This window comes from Mesoplodon bidens (assembly GCF_964165515.1).
Source record: "Mesoplodon bidens genome assembly, contig: HAP1_SCAFFOLD_218, whole genome shotgun sequence".
NCBI classification, from domain to species: domain Eukaryota; kingdom Metazoa; phylum Chordata; class Mammalia; order Artiodactyla; family Ziphiidae; genus Mesoplodon; species Mesoplodon bidens.
Window position 1 is genome coordinate 25,814 of NW_027672495.1, and position 22,651 is coordinate 48,464.

Genomic DNA, 22,651 nt, shown 5'->3' on the forward strand with positions numbered 1-22,651 from the left:
ATGCAACTATGGCCATATATCCACCCATATTCTCTTCCTCTCGTCAGCCAAGCAGTAAATTCTTCCTCACTTGTGCTGGCTTACCTTATGAGAGTACAGGTTCTGTGAGGGAGGAACTGGTCCGACTTTCCCAGGGGCCTTCGACTGCTTATAGAAGGCACTCAAGGGACTTCCCTGGCCGTCCAATGGTTAAGACTCCGTGCTTCCACTGCAGGGGGTGCAGGTTCGATCCCTGGTTGGGGAACTAGGATCCTGCATGCTGCGTGGCGCGGCCAAATAAATAAATAAATAAATAAATAAAGGCGGCACTCAATATTTTGAATAAAAAAGGAAATCCCTCAAATATCAAAGCATATTAAAGAATTGCTCATATACAACTTAACTTTAACGTTTTATTTTGTGTAAAAAAGGGCAAATTTAGTGAATTATTTTCATCTTGTACACAAAGTTATAATTTTAATGCTTTTCACATCCATGCTGAAAATTTGCAATTTGGTAAAAATGAAAGGAACATAAATTTCTCCAAAGGAATTTTTCACGCCATTATATACACTTTACGAGAAAGTTTCAAACACTTTCTCAATGATCACAAGTTACCAAGAAAATAAAAGATTAAATTTGTACAGATATTGATCTATTTATCAAATACATACAGAAATGATGTAAAAACCTTATGCAGTTTACTTTGACCTCTGTCCTCAAAAGATTTGCCCAGGGACAGATACTTTTTCTTTTGTATAAATGACTGTGGCTTTATTTAAAATATGAAAATCAAAGGAAGAAACCCAGTTTAATCACAGTATTTTTAAAATCCCTTCCCAATAGTAAAGGATCATTACCAAATATATAGCACCATAATACAAATATTGACGGGAGAGGGTATTCACATCACACAAAATTAATAATAATAAAAACAAACAAACACTGAAACCCGTGTTAGTATCCGTAGAATAAGAAGTTGATAACAGCTTTAGCTTTCCTCATACACAGCAAGGAAAAGGTTAAAGAGTTTAAACTACCAAAAATCCCCAAATAATCCTAACAGGAAAAAAACAAAACAAACCCAAGGTCAGCAGTACATTTGAACCGTAGAATAGAATGGGGCTACTGAGTTGTACACTTGGAGTCGTGGCTAAGACATAAATCTCCTCTGCATCAACTCATTTTCTGTTCATCGGCAGCAGGGAGTTAGAGTCTGAACAATGAAGAGGGCTTCAGATTGTGTTTATTCGGTAGGAAGTCCTTACCAACATTTAACGTTGGTCACGGGATTAAGACACGAAACACTTCATAAATAGGTGGGAAATCTGAAAACACTCAGAGCCTGGCTTTGCTGTAGAACTGGAAGCGTATAAAACCTGGCTACAAATGAGCATTTCACAGAACTAATTACCAGGCTCCAAATCAAATCCCTCCTGGTTTATTCAGTTCCCTATAGAGCCCCTAAGCCCAGGGTACTGTTAGAGCACACGATACAACTGGCTTCTTGTGCCCATATCATGCAATCGGAGTCCTGGGTTTAATTCACTAAGCCTGAGAATAAAGATTGTTGTAACCCTTGCTTTTTGGAAGTCTTCCAGGCTTTAAGTTTATAGGAAGATTCTTAAAAGTTAAAGATTTGGGAAGTGTGAGGATGTCACATTTACAGTAGGTCCCTCTCAGTAATGTTGTTTAAGATAAATATCCAGTAATTTAACAGCTGAATTCACATATACCTGACACATGAGAATCAACTTGGCATTGATATGATCTGCATGTATGCCCCTAAAGAGTCAGTATTAAGAAATGTTGACATGCGATTCCATACATTCTTACACTATAAAGTAACAAATTTTACTTCCAGTAGCAACTATAAAACCTTATGATATTAACCCCTCTTGCATAGAATGAGGTAAACCTGTGCATATTACCAATGCTATTATTCCCAAAGTAGAGCAATATTTTAGAAAATAAATTGCTGGTTTTTAATGTTCTATGCATTTTAAAATTCAAACAAAAAAATCTTACCTAAAATGGTCTCCTGGGGCTTTCCATTAACATTTTTTAAAGCATTCCATAGGCTGAAGGACTGTAGAGGTTAATCATTTTGATTAATTTCTAATTAGCCCTACCTATATTCCAGAGGAGATGGTCAATATTACCACTCTGAAGAGGCCAGGCGAAGACCCAGAAGCACTTCTAGAACAGATGCAAGTAATTCCTGAGAGTTTAGTTTATGAACCTCACTGGTAAATGCTAAAGCTCTCTCATTCAGTCACAACTCAGAAAGTCAAAAAATGCAGAGAGCAAACCTTTCACCAATTTACCCTTATATCCTTTTTTCAAAGGAAGCCATGTGAATTTTAAAATAGGGAATGTTCAAAATGGTCCAAATCCGTTATTATTGTTAAAATTAATTCCGAATAGAGTTAAAGACAATTCATACTAATTATATATATATATATATATATATATATATAATTAGTATGAATTGTCTTTAAATTTTAAGGAAATTAAATTCTCTTTCAAATTAGTTTTCTAACAAATCCAGGATAGTTAAAAGCAGAGCTGGAATGATTTTGAAATCTAAACTTATCTTGGCTTTAAACAACTGTTAATTTGATTCTTCTGGTAATATAGAACATGTGTTTTGGGGTGTGGTTATACCAAGTATTATCTCACAGATGGAGAGAAATGGCAGAGAACTGATGAGAATCCCTTTTGTGGGGTATTTTTTAGTAAGGGAAAATAAAATAAACTTAGGACAATACTGCATTTTCCCCAACCCCTCAACATGTAGACTGAGATCTTGTATATCTTGTCAACCATTCCAGTTTAACACTTTAGTGTTAGGATAATAATTTTACTCATTTTTTAACTAAAAGAGAACATATAAAAGTATCCAGAGTTCTTCCAGTTTTATACAGAACTCCAAAGAAATTTTCACAGAATGAAAAACATTTCTGTACAAATATTTAAAATGGGCTGCAATAAAATGCCAACAAACAGAATTACCCTTCCGTGATCTATGTGGTGATGAGCTCTCCATGGGGCGGGGATGGGGGGATGTTCAGTTGCATATTCTGCAGCAGAGGAAGCTGGAGATGTGACTGGCCTAACTTCCAAAATCCCAAAATCTCCCAACAGGTACCAAAAAGGTTCATTTGTAATGACAGTTCATTTGCATTTACAACTATATCCTTCTTAAATCATTTCTTCAATCCTGCTACCTAAACTTTAATCTTACCAAAAAAGTTAGAATTTCAGTTGTTAACAATGCACATAAATCCAAACTTGGAAAATATTACAAAATTCTTTCAAAAGCTTCAAATACAACACAAAAATTGTCCATCTTTATAAATTGAAAAATTTCCCCCCACAGCTAAAATAGTTTCCCTACCCACTTGAAAAATCTGGAACTGAAATTTTCTATGTTTAGCAAAATGTCCCAGTAGAATAGCCCCGCTGTACAGCTGGATTGATTATAAATCAGTCCTGTGTAAAATTCTTTCCCTCCCGCCCTCAGTTTCTGAGCAACCTCAGGGCTCTTGTTTGATGTAGAAGTTGGCAGAGCCGTTGCTTTCCTGATCAGATGCTCCTTGGAGGAAATTATAATCCTCTCCATCTATCAACTCCTCCTTCAGCTGCAATGTAGTCACTGTAAGAAATAAATGTACAAGATGTTATTAAGTCTTTCTAGAATATTCAGATTGCTTCATGTTCCACCAGCTTCACAGTTAATAAGACTTCTTCATGTCTTCAATAACTCTTAAAACTAACCCCCCCGAAGGAAGAGCATTTAATTAATTTTAATTTTCAAAGTATATTCGTAGTTAAGCAGAGTTCCAAAAAGGAACAATACTGCAAATTGGACACTGCACAAATGGACACTGTCAATGAAATGTTGAAGGTAATAGTGATCACTAATTTGACCAGAATGATTAGGATTTTTCTCATGATTAAGTATGCACTTTTTTAAAAAATTTATTTATTTATTTATTTATGGCTGTGTTGGGTCTTCATTTCTGTGCGAGGGCTTTCTCTAGTTGCGGCGAGCGGGGGCCACTCTTCATCACGGTGCGCAGGCCTCTCACTATCGCGGCCTCTCTTGTTGCGGAGCACAGGCTCCAGACGCGCAGGCTCAGTAATTGTGGCTCACGGGCCCAGCCGTTCCGCGGCATGTGGGATCCTCCCAGACCAGGGCTCGAACCCGTGTCCCCTGCATGGGCAGGCAGACTCTCAACCACTGCGCCACCAGGGAAGCCCCTAAGTATGCACTTTTATGTCAATGTCTACATAAACAGCATATTTCTTGGATAGTTCTGAATAATAAGTAACACAACAAATGACTTTAATGTTATTATCTCCAAGGAGTACCTAAAGACTCCCTTCATAAAAAAGATATAAATCTGATAATATTAAACCTGTATTAAAACTAAAATCAAGAAAAACTGAAGTAATCATTTAAGGTAAAATAAAAATTGACACCAGCAACGTGAAAATCCTTGGTATAAAAAACAGCTAACTTTGGGAATTCCCTGGTGGTCCAGTGGTTAGGACTCTGCACTTTCAATGCTAAGGGCACGGGTTCAATCCGAGATCGGGGAACTAAGACCCTGCAAGCTGTGCAGTGCAGCCAAAAAAGAAAACAAAACCAAAAACAGCTAACATTACCAATGGGATCACTTAACAGTAGTACTACCTGTCTGAGTTCTTATCTGAAGACTTCTTTTTTTTTTTTTTTTTTGCGGTACGCGGGCCTCTCACTGTTGTGGCTTCTCCCGTTGCGGAGCACAGGCTCCAGACGCGCAGGCTCAGTGGCCATGGCTCACGGGCCTAGCCGCTCCGCGGCATGTGGGATCTTCCCGGACCGGGGCATGAACCCATGTCCCCTGCATTGGCAGGTGGACTCTCAACCACTGTGCCACCAGGGAAGCCCTGAAGACTTCTTTTTTAATGAAAACAAACAACAGTATAGGCAATCCTCAATTTATGAACAGGTCATGTTCCAATAGGTCTTTATTTTTATGGACAACTGTTTTTCAGTTTCCAGTATTTTCAGTGGGGTTTAGGTTTCTTGGTAGTCACTGAAGTCAGGCTAGTCATAATTTTTAGTGACAGGAGGGCTCTTCTTACTGCATGGACAAGCAAGAAGAAAAAGAGGAATGTTTTCTTTGCTGGTCCCAGCACTGGTTTTAGGCAAAAGTTTAGGCTGTTTAATTCTGAGATTTTCCTATCTCTTTTTATAAACATCTCTTAAGTTACCTCAACGCAGTTAGCCAGTAATTTCAGACTGCCCTAAATTCTTTCCCTGAAGCCCACCCTCTACTTCCTATAGAACACCTCCCTTCAAAAAAATTACTTTCCTACCTTTTAAATGAAAATGACCTCAGCTAGGTGTTAAACAAACACTAGTCTTAGTAACTGCCAACATCTCAGAGATGTATTCGAGTTTCTTAAAAAGTTACTGTTTAACCAAAATTGAGTTGGTAAAGTTTCAAATAATTTAAAGAACAGGTGACCTTTTATGCTTATATTCTCACTGGAATCTAATCCCATGGTGAGTAATGCTAATTTTCTTCTTCAATTTCTTCAGCACAGAGACCTGTTAAGTCAGAGGTCACAAACTGGGCTTTTCCCTCCCTCACCTCTGCCCTGTGGTTCTTTTAAATTGACTGAATATTCTGAAACAGGAGATTTCATATAAAACCATGAAAAGTAGGGAGACTTGGTAACATAAGACTAGCATTCTTGAAGGGCTATTAACAGTGGGAACCAATGTAGCCTAAGGCCTCCCTCTGCACAACTTGTGACTCTCAGGCTGGCTGCTCAGCCACTGAGTAACCACCTATCTGCTTCCTGCAGGGACTGTCTCCAAAGGAAAGGTGAAATTTTTTTGTTTCTTTTTTTATGACTCTTTTCATAACAATTGGAGTGAGAAGATGAAGATATATATGGAATGTAAATTGGGAACTGCTTATACAGGGGGAAAAAGGTCAATTTATGAGAAGAATTAGGACTCAAAGAGTATTTAGATGAGTAGTAAGCCAACTAAGTTTCATGAAACAATAACACCACGTGGAACAATATTAAACTGGCTACTTTTAAAGTCAAATAGTGATAGAAAAATACTTTGTGTCTTGATTTTAGTTACAAAAGATTAGTTTCAAAAATAATGGTCTTTGACATCTTATCTAATAATTTAAAGAATAATCTTTTGGGGCTTCCCTGGTGGCGCAGTGGTTAAGAATCCGCCTGCCAATGCCTGGGACATGGGTTCGAGCCCAGGTCCAGGAAGATCCCACATGCCGCGGAGCAACTAAGCCCGTACGCCACAGCTACTGAGCCTGTGCTCTAGAGCCTGCAAGCCACAACTACTGAGCCCACGTGACTACAGCCCGTGCTCCACTACAAGAGAAGCCACCGCAATGAGAAGCCCGCGCGCAGCAACAGAGATCCAACACAGCTAAAAATAAATAAAATTTAAAAAAAAGAATAATCTTTTGAAATAATGCTAATTCATTTTATTTTACTTTGGCACTTGTTTTGGTAATGGTGTTAAAAAATTTAATAGCCCAAAGACTGAAAAGTGAATACACTATGCCTACAATAATAGCAAAACACATACCAATCAGACTGCTGAAAGGTAAAGAAACATGACTGTGCTTTACTTTCTTTAAAAAATCCTTTAAAAGATTAGTTAATATGATAAAAATGCTTTTATGGAGGATATCAAACATATAACAGTTACCCTTCAAATCAAACCAACATGCATTGTTAAGGACATTTGAACAATACCATGAAAATAAACACATGGAAAAGGAAAAATCCCAAATTTCATTAAAGGTGCAGTACCCACAATAAAAGGTTGATTAAAACAATATCTTGTTATATGATGATCAGATGGCTAAATGAATGAGAAAAGAATTACTGTGCTTCAAGACCAAACATGTTCCATTCAAACAGATGCTTTTTGTTTTTTTTTAAATGTAAGAAAAGTAAATTGAAATTCTAAAGCATATCCTGAAACTATTTGCACTTATTATTAACAACAAAGTTCTGGATTATGCTTCTACTCATGTTAAAATATGGAAACAATGTTCTTAAAAAAAAGTAACTCAAGATAAAGGTGAAACAGTCACTCAGGTGTGTAATGTTCTAATGCAAAGTTTCAGTGTTTTTGAGGAACCTAAAATAAAGCCTGTCTGGTATCTTCACACTAATCATTTCTCCTTTACAGGCCTTATTCTCAATGAATGATGGATGAAATAAAATAGATCCTGTGGCTGATGTCACTTTCTACACAAATGCATTTTCTTGGTTCTGTTTTTAAAAGGAAGTTATTTTGCTGACTTTAATCACTAACATTTCAGAAGACAATCTAACAGAAATCACATTTTCCTAGTTAGCAGTCCATAAATAATAAATTCTCTCAATAGCTAAACAAATCATAGCTTTCAGAGAGTTAAGACAGCAACGTAGTCCCTACATAGTTTCACCACAGTAAAATCACATTAAATCCCACAAGATGTGCCCCTAGCTCAGAAGACACACACAATAGACACTAGTGGAAAGGGAAGTCACTTAGGAGGCTTTGTGGGTTCCATCCTGTATGCCTACTCCAAGTTCCTGGGTTTTGCCAATCCTGAGAGTCAAGTTCTCTCACAAAACGTGACACACGCCTTCAAAATCAGTCTAATGCTTAAAGAAAATACATCTAAAATGCAATAAAAATTCAAACATATTCAGAGCTCACAATATTATCTATAGTTAATCACTTAGGTTACAGAAAACTTTCATAATAACAAGTACAAAAAGAAAAAAGTTACAAAGACAAGAAAAGAAGTTGAAAGGCTCTTTAGACATTTGAAGGTATTTCCATAAAAGAGCAGGTAAACTTGCATTTGCAGTCCTAATCCATTTCTTATACAAGAGAGGTATAGTAATTTTCTCTAGATATAAAGATATGAGTGATCTTCAGAGAAACAGACTAGGAAGGATCAAGATCACCTAATACACTGTTTAAGAAGGCAAAAACTAAAGAACACATTTTAAAATGGAAAAAAAAAGGCTGATGACAACTTCAGGTGCAAAAATATTAGCAAACAGAGGAATGAGAAGAAAATAGAGCTAGGTACTAAGTCCCATCATGGTTTTCAACATATAAAAGGCATTTTAAAGACTGCAAATTAGATAAAAAATTGTTTAAAAGCAATAGTTAGGATATGGCAGAATATAAGCCAAGGTAGATACAACTTTGGCTTTGGGGCTATTTGATCTGTACTCACGTCTAAGATTCATCATATGCAAGTGAAGCCTCTGACATTCTACGGTAACATGTTTGTTCTTAGCATTTACAAAGGGCAGTCTTCCTTATACTCTACCAGCTTAGCCTAACCAATTCAACTCACATTAAATGTCATTTACTTACTTAATCACTGTACATATATAAACATGAAATTATAGAAATAAATTTCACTCAAATTCAATACCAAAATTATACAGGTGTTACATTTCCAAATTCATGTTATTCAACTAAGATTAAGGTAAATGTTACTACCAGAACTAAAATGACACAGGAATACAATACACATCCTGTCTACTGAATGAGACGCTATGGAATGCTATGAACAAAGCCTCATTTTTGGATCTGATTAATCAGATTGCTCCCTTATGGCATACTTCTCCCGCAGGTCAAGTCACGTAGAATTCTGCAATGCAAAATGTTCAACCATTTTAACGAAACCATGAAACAGTACAAGTTGTCTCACAATTCCATAAACTGAAATCACAGCTTTACCCGAATTTGAAGCTCAAAAGTGGCTTGTAACAAAACAAAAATCTGAAATCACATAAACTGAAATCACAGCTTTACCCGAATTTGAAGCTCAAAAGTGGCTTGTAACAAAACAAAAATCTGAAATCACATAAACTGAAATCACAGCTTTACCCGAATTTGAAGCTCAAAAGTGGCTTGTAACAAAACAAAAATCCTTCCCTGATTATTCATTTTAGTGAAGTGACTACCAAAGACTAATGAAAATGAATTTTTTAGTTGAAAGAAAAAGAAAAATTTAATGTCAGCATCTGTCGTGCCAGACCATGCTTCTGTCTCCCACCACCCTAACCCAGACTTTGACCCTCTGCAGTACCTGAGGTGCGGATGTGACCAATTACCTGTTTTGAGGCTGGGACTGAACTCTCGGCTAGTGCGGGGAGGTGGGAAGACCTCCGGGGCTGTCTGTGCTGGAAGGGCTCGATATAGAGGGGGAGTCAACTCTTCGCCACCAGAAAAGCTCCTCTGTACCCTCCCTGTCATGGGCAGGCTCGACAAACTGACAGGCTTCTTCCCAACTGGCATCTTCCTCTCTAAATATCAAGTTAAACTAAAGTAAGCTTTTACTTACATGTGTGGTAAGAAAACTGCATCATAACTAGGAAAGGTTGTGCTGCACAGGATACTTTGAAAAGAAAAACAACTATGCAAGGTTTGTATTTCTGAAAACAAGGTGTGTGTGTGTGTGTGTGTTGGGGAGTGGATGATGGGGGAGATTATTTCTAGTTTCTCAGAGTCTGGTAATCCTGGTTCTTGACTCTAATCAATTTAAAACAAAACAACGCAAAATGAACTACAGAGAGCATCGAGTGTGGAGAATAGCTGGCTAATTACCTTCAAAAAAATTTTAGTTTGAGGGGGACTGACAATCCAATGGCAGAGAGGGTTCTAAAACCCTACTTGTAGGCATTTCACTGCCCATATAAGCCCAAACACACACTGTCCTTCAGGGAGAAATCAAACAGTTTAATTAATGAATTGTACGAGTGGCAGGATTTTACTGATATGAAATGTGCTCCCCTAACTTTCGGTTTATAATTCACTCTTTTAGAAAACAATTATAATTCTTATTCTGAAAAGCAGTTCTAAAATTTAAATGTTTGTTGCCTGCAAGTTCTTCGGCAATCTAGTTTCTTTTGAAACACCCTTTGGTTACGGTATCATAAGCACACATAAGCTTTCAAAGACTTACACAATGCTTTTACCAACAACAAAAAAATAAGCTTTGTAAATACTGAACAACCAAACATACTGCATTAATGTGATTGAAAGCTGAAGGATACTTACATATCTTTGTGACTATAAATTATATCTGTTTTCTTCCAGAGTTTACAAATGACTCAGGCAAGAGCAATCAGAAATTATCCTTTGCAAAATCAGAACTAAAAGACAAATCTAAGTTAGACAGTATTCTTATGTAAAATGATCTGGAAACCAAGCTCCTGTGCGTACACATTCAACTCTCAACTGCCAAACCAAAATCACTTGCAGCATTCATTTAGACGAAAAAGTCTAATGTACTACACACTTGGAAGTAAAAATGCAAGGAGAATCTCCAACTCTCTACTACTTACAATAGCCCCTGAAGATGGTACAGAAATTAGCGCTGGTTTTCCTGCTCTAGGATTACTAAGCCTTGAGGAAAAAAAGGCTTTTCAGATTGGACAGATCATGTGCACACAACAGTCTATATGATTCCCTCGACAGAACATCACCCTTATTTTTCAGAAGCACTAGTTAATAGTTACCCCTTTGCAGCATGAACACAGCTAATTAAAAAATAGGCTAGAACCCGCGCACCACAATGAAGAGTAGTCCCCTGCTTGCCGCAACTAGAGAAAGCCAATCTACTGTCTAGTTCTGTAAAAAATAAGCCTTACCAAAGAACACACTGATGGATGATTTTAGGTACAAAAAGATCAAAGAGCCATTAAGATGAAACAACAGAGCCAGAATATAATAATCTGTAGACAAACTTAAAAACAAATAAAAGGTTTTGTGGCCTATCTGACTGATATAAATCTGCATGCAATGGATGAGTTAGGTTCCTGGACCCCAACCTCTTTCTTATTTTGGCAAGTAAAGTTGTGTGGAAAAAATTTCTAAGAAATTATTTGCTGAGTAATGTGAAAAAATAAAAGGAACAGTGTCCTTACAATGAAGATTGCTTCTTCATTCACAAAGCACTACAATTCCTTATCCTCAATTCCAAAATACAAAGGTTTTTTTTGGCAAAACTTTGGCAACAAAATCAAACCTCACTTGGTGATACTATTTATAATCTTTATTTGGCCCATTAAATGTAACTGTTTATATATATTTTCCTTCAAAAAATGCTGCAGATGGGGCTCCCCTGGTGGCGCAGTGGTTGAGAGTCCACCTGCCGATGCAGGGGACACGGGTTCGTGCCCTGGTCCGGGAGGATCCCACATGCCGTGGAGCGGCTGGGCCCGAGCCATGGCCGCTGAGCCTGTGCGTCCAGAGCCTGTGCTCCGCAACGGGAGGGACCACAGGAGTGAGAGGCCCGCGTACCGCAAAAAAAAAAAAGAAAAAAAATGCTGCAGAGTCTGCAAGGGGTGTTACATAATATATGCTACACACACTGTACTTCTTTTCTAAAATCCAAAAATTTCGAAATTCCAAAACACATTTGGTCTCTAGGATTTCTAATAAGGGACTGTGAGTCCCTAGTTCTTTTCTTTCTTATGTCCAAAGGACAATTTAAAGGCATTAGAGGGACTTGACTGGTGGCACAGTGGTTAAGAATCCACCTGGCAATGCAGGGGCCATGGGTTCGATCCCTGGTCCAGGAAGATCCCACATGCCGTGTAGCAAGTAAGCCCGTGTGCCACAACTAGTGAGCCTGCGCTCTAGAGCCCGCGAGCCACAACTACTGAGCCCACGTGCCACAACTACTGAAGCCTGTGCGCCTAGAGCCTGTGATCCACAACAAGAGAAGCCACTGCAATGAGAAGCCCGCGCACTGCAACCAAGAGTAGTCCCCTGCTCGCCGCAACTAGAGAAAGCCCGCGCACGGCAATGAAGACCCGACACAGCCAAAAATAAATAAAATAAATAAATTTAAAAAAAAAGGCATTAGAGATGATGTCATAATACTAAGAGTTATTAAAATGTTAAAGAACAAATTATATTTTTAGCTAAATTCATTTCTTCAGCTAATCCAGAAATCTGATAACGTTAAATGTCACTAAAAACTGGGATAGTGATATCACCACTTCATTAATTTCACATTTCTTCCCATGTCCCCAGCCCATTAATTCAAAATAATTAAGTCCCATAAACCATAAACAAATCATGTAGGTGTCACACTGAGGAGGTATGTGAACTGTGTATACAATGCTCAGAAATTCGTCCTAAAAAATGTCATAAAGTCACTAATAAAAAGCATTCTTAAATTCGACACATTGCAAAGAAAATTCTGAAATCTCATAATAATAATAAATAAAAAGTGAAAAGACAAGCCAAAGCAGCCTGTCTTAGAGAAAGCTTAGTGATCACATCTGCTATGGTTAGTCCACTGACATGAAGTTACTACATGACTTCTTGCTAATCAGTTCCAGATAAGTGGGAAATCACTTTGATCTACCTGGTCTGGCAATGTTCTCTAGAGTTCTTTTAGGTGAATATCAAACACGGTAAGCAGCCAGTCAGCAAAATAATTTTTGGTCTGTGGGAGGCTTATGTCCATAATATAAAAGAGAGGGTAAGAGACAGGCCTGATGGTTATCACTATTGTGAGGCTGACTTGGGTTTCATGTGGGGAGGAAACTAAAGCACCACTGCAGTGGTTGCTAGAAGTCTCCACTGAAAAAACAGTTAACATCAACTATAATCAAACGTGTGAAGGTATATTTGATTCTTCACACTATTTCAGTCTCTTGGTTGTTAATGAGACAGATTAGCACTTACTTGAACATATGGCAAGTCAGCTGCAAAAATCTGTTTTAGTTTTAATCCTCTAATATACTTTTTACTTTAAAAAAAATCTTTAAGTAAAAATAATCTTATCTGAGAATGAAATATTCCATGACAGGTTTCATGAAGAGAAAAATCTGTAGTTTTCTATGGGGTGGAGGAGGGAGATTTTAAAAGAATCAGAGCTATCAATATATTTTATATTATTTTGCCTATTAGTATCAGTAATCATTCATTGTAAGGTAAAATATAATATAGACAGAATATTGAAAAAGATTTTCTTAAGCCTGATTGTGTTAGCTATCAACTTGAATTTCTTTTCTTTTTTTTTTTTAACTTCAATTTCTTACAAGTATCATTCTAGAAAGAGAGTTTTGGTTTATAAGAAGGATGGGTTTATTAGTCTCCAAGTCTACTGTAAGCATCAAGCATCTGCTTTTACAGTTTTTTTAATAAAAAATTTAAAAAAAGGATTAATTTTCAGAAGGTTTACATATTACTTCAAGAATCATTCACAGACTCTATTCTTTACCGTATATCAAATATTATGGTAATAATTTTTCCTGTCAATCAAAGGTAAGTGCTTCTCATTATTGAAAAGGTTTGCCTTTGATGGCATACTGCACCTTTAAGCATAATACAGAATGCACAGTTATCAGCTCTCACAAGGGATACCATTTCTGTGCAACAATACCAAGACCCCAGTTGGCTGACAAGTTAGGAAATGTATATAAACACCACGTGGTGACCCACTTTTCTTATGTCCTTTGTATTGCTGGGACTTAGCTTTTTTCTTCTGTTTTGATGAACCTGATTGGCTTTCTCTTGATGCTAAAAAATAAGAGAAAATTGGTATCAAATAATTGCTTACAACTCTAGATACAACTTAGATGAACTATCTTCACCAAAACCATGACGTTTATAAAAGTACACGATGCTTTGAAAATAAGGGTACTTGTTCCTGCAAAACCATGAAGCTCAATACCAGATTCCATTATTTATTCAATAAGCACTTATTATATTATATATCACTAAATTTTAGCCTATAACTTTAAACTCATCAAAGGAAGTCTAGCTTAATTTGGTGAGTGCTCTTAATGTTGTGTTTCTATAGTCATTAAACAACTGACTATTGAGTTCACAATGCCATGGTACACATGGTCTGATTCTGTGATATTGTTGTTGAGTCTTAAGATCTTACCTGGCAACCAATCAGACATAGGTATATTCTTGTCCTGTGAGCTCACAAGATGATTTATGTGAGACAGTCCTCGGAGAATTGCTGATTTTTACAAAAGGACACCTTTTCTGTATACCAACTTACACTGTGATGCTGGAGGCTGTAGTTGATATCCAGTTAATTGACACCACCCTACAGGATAGAGGTCAGGGGATTCACAGTCTACCCACTGATCATATTCTTCTTCCCATCCATCAAAATGTATCCTCAAGAGACGATGAATAATTCGAGTTACTGTGGCTACACATATTAATCGTGGCTCCATGAGATCTACTGCTTCTAATTTCATTCCTACACGAAATCCGTGATTTGGAACATCCTAACATCGAGAAGCAAAATATTAACACTGGTGAAAAGAAGAATGTATAACTCTACTAACACTAAGAAAGACAAAAGAGAAGTAACATAACCAATTAACAACTTAGACCCAAAAAATCCCAAATAATTAATTACTGAAACATAGGAAGGTGAAGCATGTAAGAACTAGTTAGGAAATGTATTCATTCCTATTTTACTCAGATTAAAAGTGAAACAAAGTTTGGAAACAAGCTTCAATACCTATGTAAAGGAAATACGTACATTGTTTTACTAATCTATATTTGTTTATATTAATCTCCACTGAGAAATTCTAACATAAGGCAAAGACATTTTGATCAACAATGATTTGCATTTGTGAAGCATCAAAAAAAATCCACATAAGTATTATGCGATCTTTTAAATTTACCTTATTAAATAGTTTTACTGGTGCTGCAATGGAGCCAGTTTCCCTGAGGTAGTCAAACCATTTAAAAGGAAGTTTTGTGTAACCTGAAAAACACAACTGGTTTAACTAGGAGTTCACCTAAAATTAGTGTAATATTAAAATGTAGATATAAAGTAATTCAGTGCACACTACAATCTCAAGTGCTAATGCTGTACAGGACAACAGTTCCTCCGTTATATGGATATTCTTCTTTTTCTAGGCAGAAACAGGTGCGCCCATTTATTCTAATGCCAAAGTAACTCTCCTCTCCTCAGTGTATAAGAACTATAGACTTTTGCTTTTTAATCCTAGGCTTAGAACAGTCTAATATTTAATATTTTTTCAGTAGTATTTTTCTTTCTTTGTAAGAAAGAACACTGGCTGGGCAAATACTATTTTTATAGTCTTCTGTTTTGGCTTTTCTCCTTCTTAAGAGAAAAATCCAAGGCTCAGATATTGAACCTAGGAAAGTCACTGGTTAAGCCATATGAGCTATTTAAGCGTATGTACTCTTTTAAAAAGTCACATGGTAATCATTTTTATTTTTTAATTTTTTTTGGCCACACCGCTTGGCTTGTGGGATCTTACTTCCCCGACCAGGGATCGAACCAGGGCCTCGGCAGTGAAAACCCCGAGTCCTAACCACTGGACCGCCAGGGAATTATTCCCTCATATGGTAATCTAAAGATGAAAACTTGCTTTCTCTCAAAGGCTAAAGTATCTATTTTTTAAAAAAGTTCATGTATGCAGTAGCTCTTTGAGCCTACATCAACATCTCAACAGGGCTTGAGAATACCAATTCTTACTATAAAATGTACAGATGCTGAGGGAAAATTCTACACCAATGTAATTTATTAAAGCTACCTAGGATACAGTTCTTTATGTTTTCAGAGCACCCCCAGCTCTTGTTATGTACGCATATGTTTATATATACATATACACACATACTATATTTTCATACAGCAAGAAATCTAGGGCTGTGGTATATGTTGTAAACTGGTACCATGTAAAAGGAAAGCTAGGATGAAAACCCAGTGTATATATTAGGAAGAAGTACCTCTGGGTGGAGTAAGTTCAATCATGTTAATTTCACAGAAACCAACAGGGAAAATAGAAGGGGAGGTTGCATGATAACAGAACCAGTCAGATCCATCTGCTGCTTCTGAGCCATCGATCCCAATCATCAGGAATCCATCAGCCAGCACCTTTTAAATTAACAGAATTCCAAGTATTTAAAATTAGGTACCCACAATGTTCACTGCAGCACTATTTACAACAGCCAGGACATGGAAGCAACCTAAATATCCACTGACAGATGAATGGATAAAGAAGTTGTGGCACATATATACAATGGAATATTACTCAGCCATAAAAAGGAACAAAACTGAGTTATTTGTAGTGAGGTGGATGGACCTAGAGTCTGTCATACACAATGAAGTAAGTCAGAGAGAGGAAAACAAATACCGGATGCTAATGCACATATATGGAAAAAAAAAATGGTACTGATGAACCTAGTGGCAGGGCAGGAATAAAGATGCAGACCTAGAGAATGGACTTCAGGACATGGAGGTGGGGGGAAGGGGAAGCTGGGACGAAGTGAGAGAGTAGCAGTGACATATATACACGACCAAATGTAAAATGGATGGCTAGTGGGAGGCTGCTGCATAGCACAGGGAGATCAGCTCGATGCTTTGTGACCACCTAGAGGCGTGGGATAGGGAGGGTGGGAGGCTCAAGAGGGAGGGGATATGGGGATATATGTATACATATAGCTGATTCACTTTGTTGTACAGCAGAAACACACACTGTAAAGCAATTATACTCCAATAAAGATGTAAAAAAAAAATTAGGTACCACTATTATAAAAATGATCCTTTTAGTGACATTCTAAAAGAAAGGAAAATCTATTACATAAAGATCTCTTAAAAGTGAAAAATGTTTATTTAATTACCTTAAATAACTGAAATTATAATGAAAAACATCTGTGTAAGTCCTAGTGTGTACCAGAAATAACAGCATGGTTACACAGAAGTGATTTCAGAGGTCTAGGGAAAACAGTCCCTCTGCCAATGGCCAAGGCTGAGTGCTCTTTTACAATTTAACTATCTAGTCTCAGCTAAGCTTTAAATCTTACTCAGTAATAACTTTATTTCCTTCTGATTTATCACATAGAGAAGTTTTTCTAAACCTTTTCTACCTTCCTCAAGCTCCAGCTTTACCTCTCTCATGCTCTGGATGATCGTGCTCCTCTATCACAGAAACTACGTGAGGGGCCTCACAGTCCATCCTTTGCACCTCAGATTGTTGTAAGTAGTAGTCCTTTCTTTGCCCCTCAAGACAAACTTCTCCATCTTGACCTATTGTCACTGGTACCTTGCTCCTAAAACACCATCTCTTATACTCTAATGTCTCCCAATTCCCATTATATTAAAAATATTTTATTTTCAAACAGTTCACACTTACAGAAAAGATACAAGAATAGTACAATAAATTCCTATATACTCTTCACCCAGAGACTCAATTCAGGTTATATACTATGTAACTCCTTGAAGTCTGACTTCTGTCCTGACCCTACTAAACTGCTAAATTCACCGATGACCTCCTAGCTTGTCAAATCCAGTGCCTTTTTTCCAACACTTCAGCCTCCCTTACAGTATCCCATACCAGTGGACTACTCAATTTTTTGAAACATTTAATCCCATACTCTCATTACATTACCGTCTACTGGTCCATCTTCTCACCTCTGTGTTCATTCCTTCACATTATTTTGGTGGCCACCCTTTCACCTCCAGCTCGTTTCTGATTTTAGCCCTTTTCTTTTGTTTTCATGATGGCATCCACTACACTCTTCAATGGTTGACTTTTATGCCAACAATTTCTCCAGTTTTATCATGAGTTTGTCACCCTCCCAGTGTCTCAGTCCTGCATTTTACCTGCATGCTGAACATATTCTCTGAGAGTTAGTACAGGGCATCAAACCAACAACTTCCTTCTCCTGCTCCTTTCAAAGGCAATCAGTCACTGGGTCCCCATAGCTCTCCCTAAACATTCAGTCCCTTTATCCTGGCCATTAACTAACTCTCTCTCCATTATGTTGTTTGATGTCATTGCTTTCAGCCTTCCTTCATGGACAACTCCTCTCTGGCACAGTTAAACTTTCCTTTGGTATGACCTCTGTTCATTCCAGAAAACTTTACCAACTTATCCTGTTCATAAAGAAAACTCAGACAGCCTGACCAAGCATTAAAGACTGCATAATCTAATTCCACATCATCTTTTTGTCTTTGCCTGCAGGTTCCTTTCTCCTAGTTATTTCTACTAGATTGGATATGTACACTAACTTTCTCTTCAACCTTAACAGCTCTAAGACCTCTGGAAAGGACTATCTCCACTCACATGGGTTCTTTTCTCCCTTTCTAAATACAGCTGACTGGAGGGGTTAGTATTCAACCTTCAGAGGCCCAGGCCAAAGGCTGGGCTCAGTTGTTTAGATTCTCTCTCAGTAATTAGAATGAACAGACACAGAGATAGTAGTCAAGCCATCAGCTGGAGCTGGCACTGAAAGGTTGTGATACAGACAGGGACAGGGACTACCACGTGCAGACTGAGTGAGCAGGACACCAACAGAGAAAGAGTGAAAGAAGAGTGGTGCAGACACAGAGCACGCGTGGAATAAAGAGGCCCCCGAGAGGTGGAGGATAACACTGAGTTTATGCCTTCCCAGGTCTCATCCCTGTGTCCTTGCATGTCTGTGAGCGTGCCCATTGCAACCTTAGAGTGACTTTCCTAGAGCTCACTTGTGCGGGTTTCTGTTCCTTATAAACAAAAAGCCTGGTCCAGAATATTCAAAGCAACTTGTTTGATGTGCACTGTGTGTGAACCACTCTCCATTTCCTAAATGTGACCTGTACTTTCTTTGCACTCTTGATGCGTTTGTGCATATTCACTTTCCATGACACAATTTCCTCCTGCATCTCTGCTTGGCAGAGTTTTTCCCATCCTTCAAGACAAAGTTTTCAAATGTCCTCTCTTCCATAAAGCTTGCCCTGATTCCTCTGAGAAGATGTGACCTCTTCTTTATTTGAATTCCAACAGTACTTGTACCTTTCTTAAATCATAGTTGATCTTGTATGTTAAACTTATTTTCATACATCTTATCTTGTTCTACAAGACTGTAAGCTTCTTAAAGTCCAAACCAAACCTAGCATGGTAAGAATTCATGAAGTATTTTCTGAGTGAAGCTGGGTATTCTACTCGCTGGACACTTTTTTTCCTTTCACATAGAGCATGGTGCTGGTTCCCAAACCTGGCTGATTTTCAGAATTACCGAGAGAACTTTTAATTTTCTTTATTTTTTAAACAAATACAGATATCTGGGCAATAATTCTTGTGATTCTGATTGAGTAGGTCTGGAGTAGGTCATGGAAATCTATGTTTTAAATAGTACCAGGTGGTTTGGATCACTAGTCGGGTGAAGAAGAACAACAAGGTTTGGAGCCTGTCTGGTCCAGCCGTGTGACCTGAACACAAGTGTTTGGGACATGGCAGCCATCACAACTGTTTTTAATTCTTCTGGCTTAAGGCTTAAAAACTGTGTTGAAATGCAAATCACAATTTAGTTACACCTTTACGTAAGCAGATTCTGGATCCATGGTTCTTAACCTTGGTTGTACCTGAGAATCACCTGGGGACTTAAAAAAAAAAAAGAAAAAAACCAATGCTAGGGCCCCAAACCAGACTGATTAAATCAGAATGGGGGTGCGGGGTCGGGGAAGAGGCCTAGTCAATGGTATTTTTTTTGTTCCCCAGGAGATTCTGATGCCTACTGAGAACTGAGAACCACTCTTCTACATCTTTTTATAAAAACAGTTTCAGAAGAGAGGAAAAAAGAGAAAAGAAGTAAAGTACTACTAAAAGGGGAAAAAAAAAGCACACAAAGGAAACGTAGGAAACTGAAGATAAACTTGGCCTTGTTACAAATTCTACGCTGGACAAGCTTTGACCAGGAAGTAAGTTAAATAAATATTCCTCCTCTAACTTAAGGATATACTGCCATAAAATAACAGTAGCAGACTCAAGATAACAATCTTGACAACAAGATATATACAAAGAAAAGCTCCTAAGAGAATTCAAATTCCTTTTGAAATTATTAGTACCATTCTCCCCAGGGAAGATGCAGCTGCACACATGTTATGTCACAATGAACACGTTAGGGGCCTCCTTCTCCTGTTACCTGAAACCTAGTTCCTGTAACTGCATTGTTCCTATACTTTAAAACCTATTCTCTTACCTTTCTAATGGTCGCAACACATATGGTGGAAAGATTTAATGGGTCTATAGCTTCCAATTTCATGCCTTCCTTGAACCATTCCCCACTCTGGTCGACTTCTTTTACCTGAAGAATTACACGAAAGTACATCTACTGTCACAAGTGTCGTCAGTGTAATAACTGTAACGATACCCAGTTGAGAAAGTGTACCAGATGAAAATACCAAGTGTCTTCTCCTACCTACCTAATATTGTAACACAAACTTCCATTAGGGAATAGAGAGAAGTCAGGCAAATAGAATTGAAGAATAATTATAATCAACAGTTGTGACACATATGGATTACAAGGTCTTAATCCTTTTAGGTGAACATATGTAATTACGATTTCCATAATATTAGGAAAAAACCCACAACCCTCTTTCAAACCTAATTTACAAATGAGGGTTCTTATAAAAACTTCTTACCTTAGCAAATAAATGTGGTGGTGTATCAAAATGTCCATCTTGTTTCTTTGTAATATCTACAAGGAAAAGTTACATACTAATCTGTCAGCATTTTTGAGAAGACCAAAAACCACATTTCTTTGAAGGTTTCAAACTCACAAGGTATGTATACTCTAAAACATGGCAAAAATACATGCCTTCTACATTTATGGTGAATAATATTCTTTAAAAATCTTTCTCTCTTTAGAGTACATGTGCTGTTATTCAGCCAATCAGAATGCTGGAAATTCCCTAGGTAGGGAATTACAACTTTAAAAAGTACGTTTTAATGTGTTCAGTATTAAGTCTAACCACATTTAATTTCACTATTTCATCTAAAATTGAATGGAAAGGGAAAGGCTATCTTTAGTTCTTTCAAACAGGCTGGATAAAAAGGTGTAAGAAAACAAATGTAGTTGTGACCAAAAGTGCATTATTATTATTATTATTTTTTGTGGTACGCGGGCCTCTCACTGTTGTGGCCTCTCCCGTTGCCGAGCACAGGCTCTGGACGCGCAGGCTCAGCGGCCATGGCTCACGGGCCCAGCTGCTCCGCGGCATGTGGGATCTTCCCGGACCGGGGCACGAACCCGTGGTCCCCTGCATCGGTGGGCGGACTTTCAACCACTGCGCCACCAGGGAAGCCCCAAAAGTGCATTATTTTTTACTTGAGCACAAGTGGAAGGAATATAAAAGAATTGTTAGGACATTAATACCCTGGTGTGAAACTTTCCTATTTAAGGTAGAATAAGCAGCCCCAGCAACTAGTTCTGATCTATGCTATTCTGCAGAGAAAAATGACCAAGTAGTACAATTTAGCCTCAGTGATATTTTCAACAGGAGTTCTCGTGACAGGTGCTTACCAGATCTTTTGAATCGATGGCCTATGCTTCGAGACCAACCGATATGATGGATTAATGGGCTGTGCATATGGCACCAGAAGTCATCTGTTCTATCTTCACTCTCTTCATACACTAGTCTTAATCTTCCTCCAATTACACTTTCAACCACTGCCACTCGTGTTCGACACAAATGCCTCTTGTCAACCACTTCTACTCTCATGCAAGGTTTGAAAGGATACTGCATGCTCTCTGAAACCTTGAAACAAAAGCAGAACTGTTGGGAATTCATGACAAAGGTCTACAAATAATTTTAGTATTGTACTATAAAAATACCGAGCGCGCTTGATAGTTAACATAGGTCATCTGACTCACTAATTGAAACAATTCCTTAAAAAACTTCGAAGTTACTCCATTTTTTAGAGTTCTCATTTGCCACTTCAGTCATTTCTAAGATCCTGTCTTTACCTTTTGTGAGAAATCGGGAGGAAGTGTTTTGGCACCAGTAAGTCGTTTCACTAGAAAAGCTTTCCAGTTTGTATACTTATGCTGAATAGCTAAAACAAAAGAAATAACCAGTTACACTTTAGCAAAGAATAGAATTGCTTCATAAGCTGTTAAAAAAAAAAAAACAAACACATTTCCCTGCAATTAAAGTTCTCAAGAAGAGTAACAAAAATAGGGAAAATAAGCATGTCTTGCTAGCAAATAAGTTACTTGAAACCAAAAAATATTATTTTAATTTCTATGTCACTTTAATGTTACTAAGTGTAAAACTGCATTAAAGTGCAAATACTTACTCTACAGTAAGGGTAAAGAAGCTACTCACTTCTAGGAGGGACAAGAGGTTTTCCACTGGCTGCACACCAACCAACTGGATGGATATCAGAACCACATATATTGCACCAGAAGTCCAGACCAGAGTCATTTTCAAATCCTTCATATCTTAAAAGGGCATTGTAGCCTGAAACCAACAAAGCAATTGCCGCATAATAAGAAAACCAAATGAAATAAAACAGGATACAGCTGCTGGTAGTGGTTGTCAAGTGTCAGTGAGCACCTGAAACAGATTCATGTGCAGGGCTTGTGAACAGACAGATAGCTGGGCCTCACACCCCAGAGCTCCAGATTTAGTAGAGCTTGGGTGAGCCTGAGAATCTGCATTCGTAACAAGTTCCCAGAGCCTGCTGTCACTAATGGCACAGATGAAACTTCGAGGACTATCTGAACAATGTAATTAGTTCAACTGTTTTCAGAGCACGGCTTACTCCTCTCAATATATTTCAACTTGACCCATAGTTTCTTAAATTCTAGAAAAGAAATTCTCAG

At 37.8% G+C, this 22,651-nt stretch overlaps 1 protein-coding gene across 11 annotated transcripts in view; it reads right to left on the minus strand.

The window, feature by feature from the left end:
- Positions 1–2,475: 2,475 nt before the first annotated feature.
- The window catches only part of LOC308610117 (MBT domain-containing protein 1), a 62,948-nt gene continuing 42,772 nt past the window's right edge, over positions 2,476–22,651 (minus strand). For all 11 annotated transcript variants that reach the window (XM_081259378.1, XM_081259377.1, XM_081259379.1 and 8 more), the window contains 10 exons: positions 22,152–22,286; positions 21,791–21,879; positions 21,347–21,581; positions 20,466–20,521; positions 20,024–20,128; positions 15,791–15,938; positions 14,716–14,798; positions 14,076–14,310; positions 13,505–13,582; positions 2,476–3,637 (listed from right to left, as the gene is read on the minus strand). In XM_081259378.1, coding sequence (XP_081115504.1) covers positions 3,519–3,637; positions 13,505–13,582; positions 14,076–14,310; positions 14,716–14,798; positions 15,791–15,938; positions 20,024–20,128; positions 20,466–20,521; positions 21,347–21,581; positions 21,791–21,879; positions 22,152–22,286 — 1,283 coding nt within the window. In that variant the 3' untranslated portion in view covers positions 2,476–3,518. The remainder of the gene's footprint in view (positions 3,638–13,504; positions 13,583–14,075; positions 14,311–14,715; positions 14,799–15,790; positions 15,939–20,023; positions 20,129–20,465; positions 20,522–21,346; positions 21,582–21,790; positions 21,880–22,151; positions 22,287–22,651) is intronic.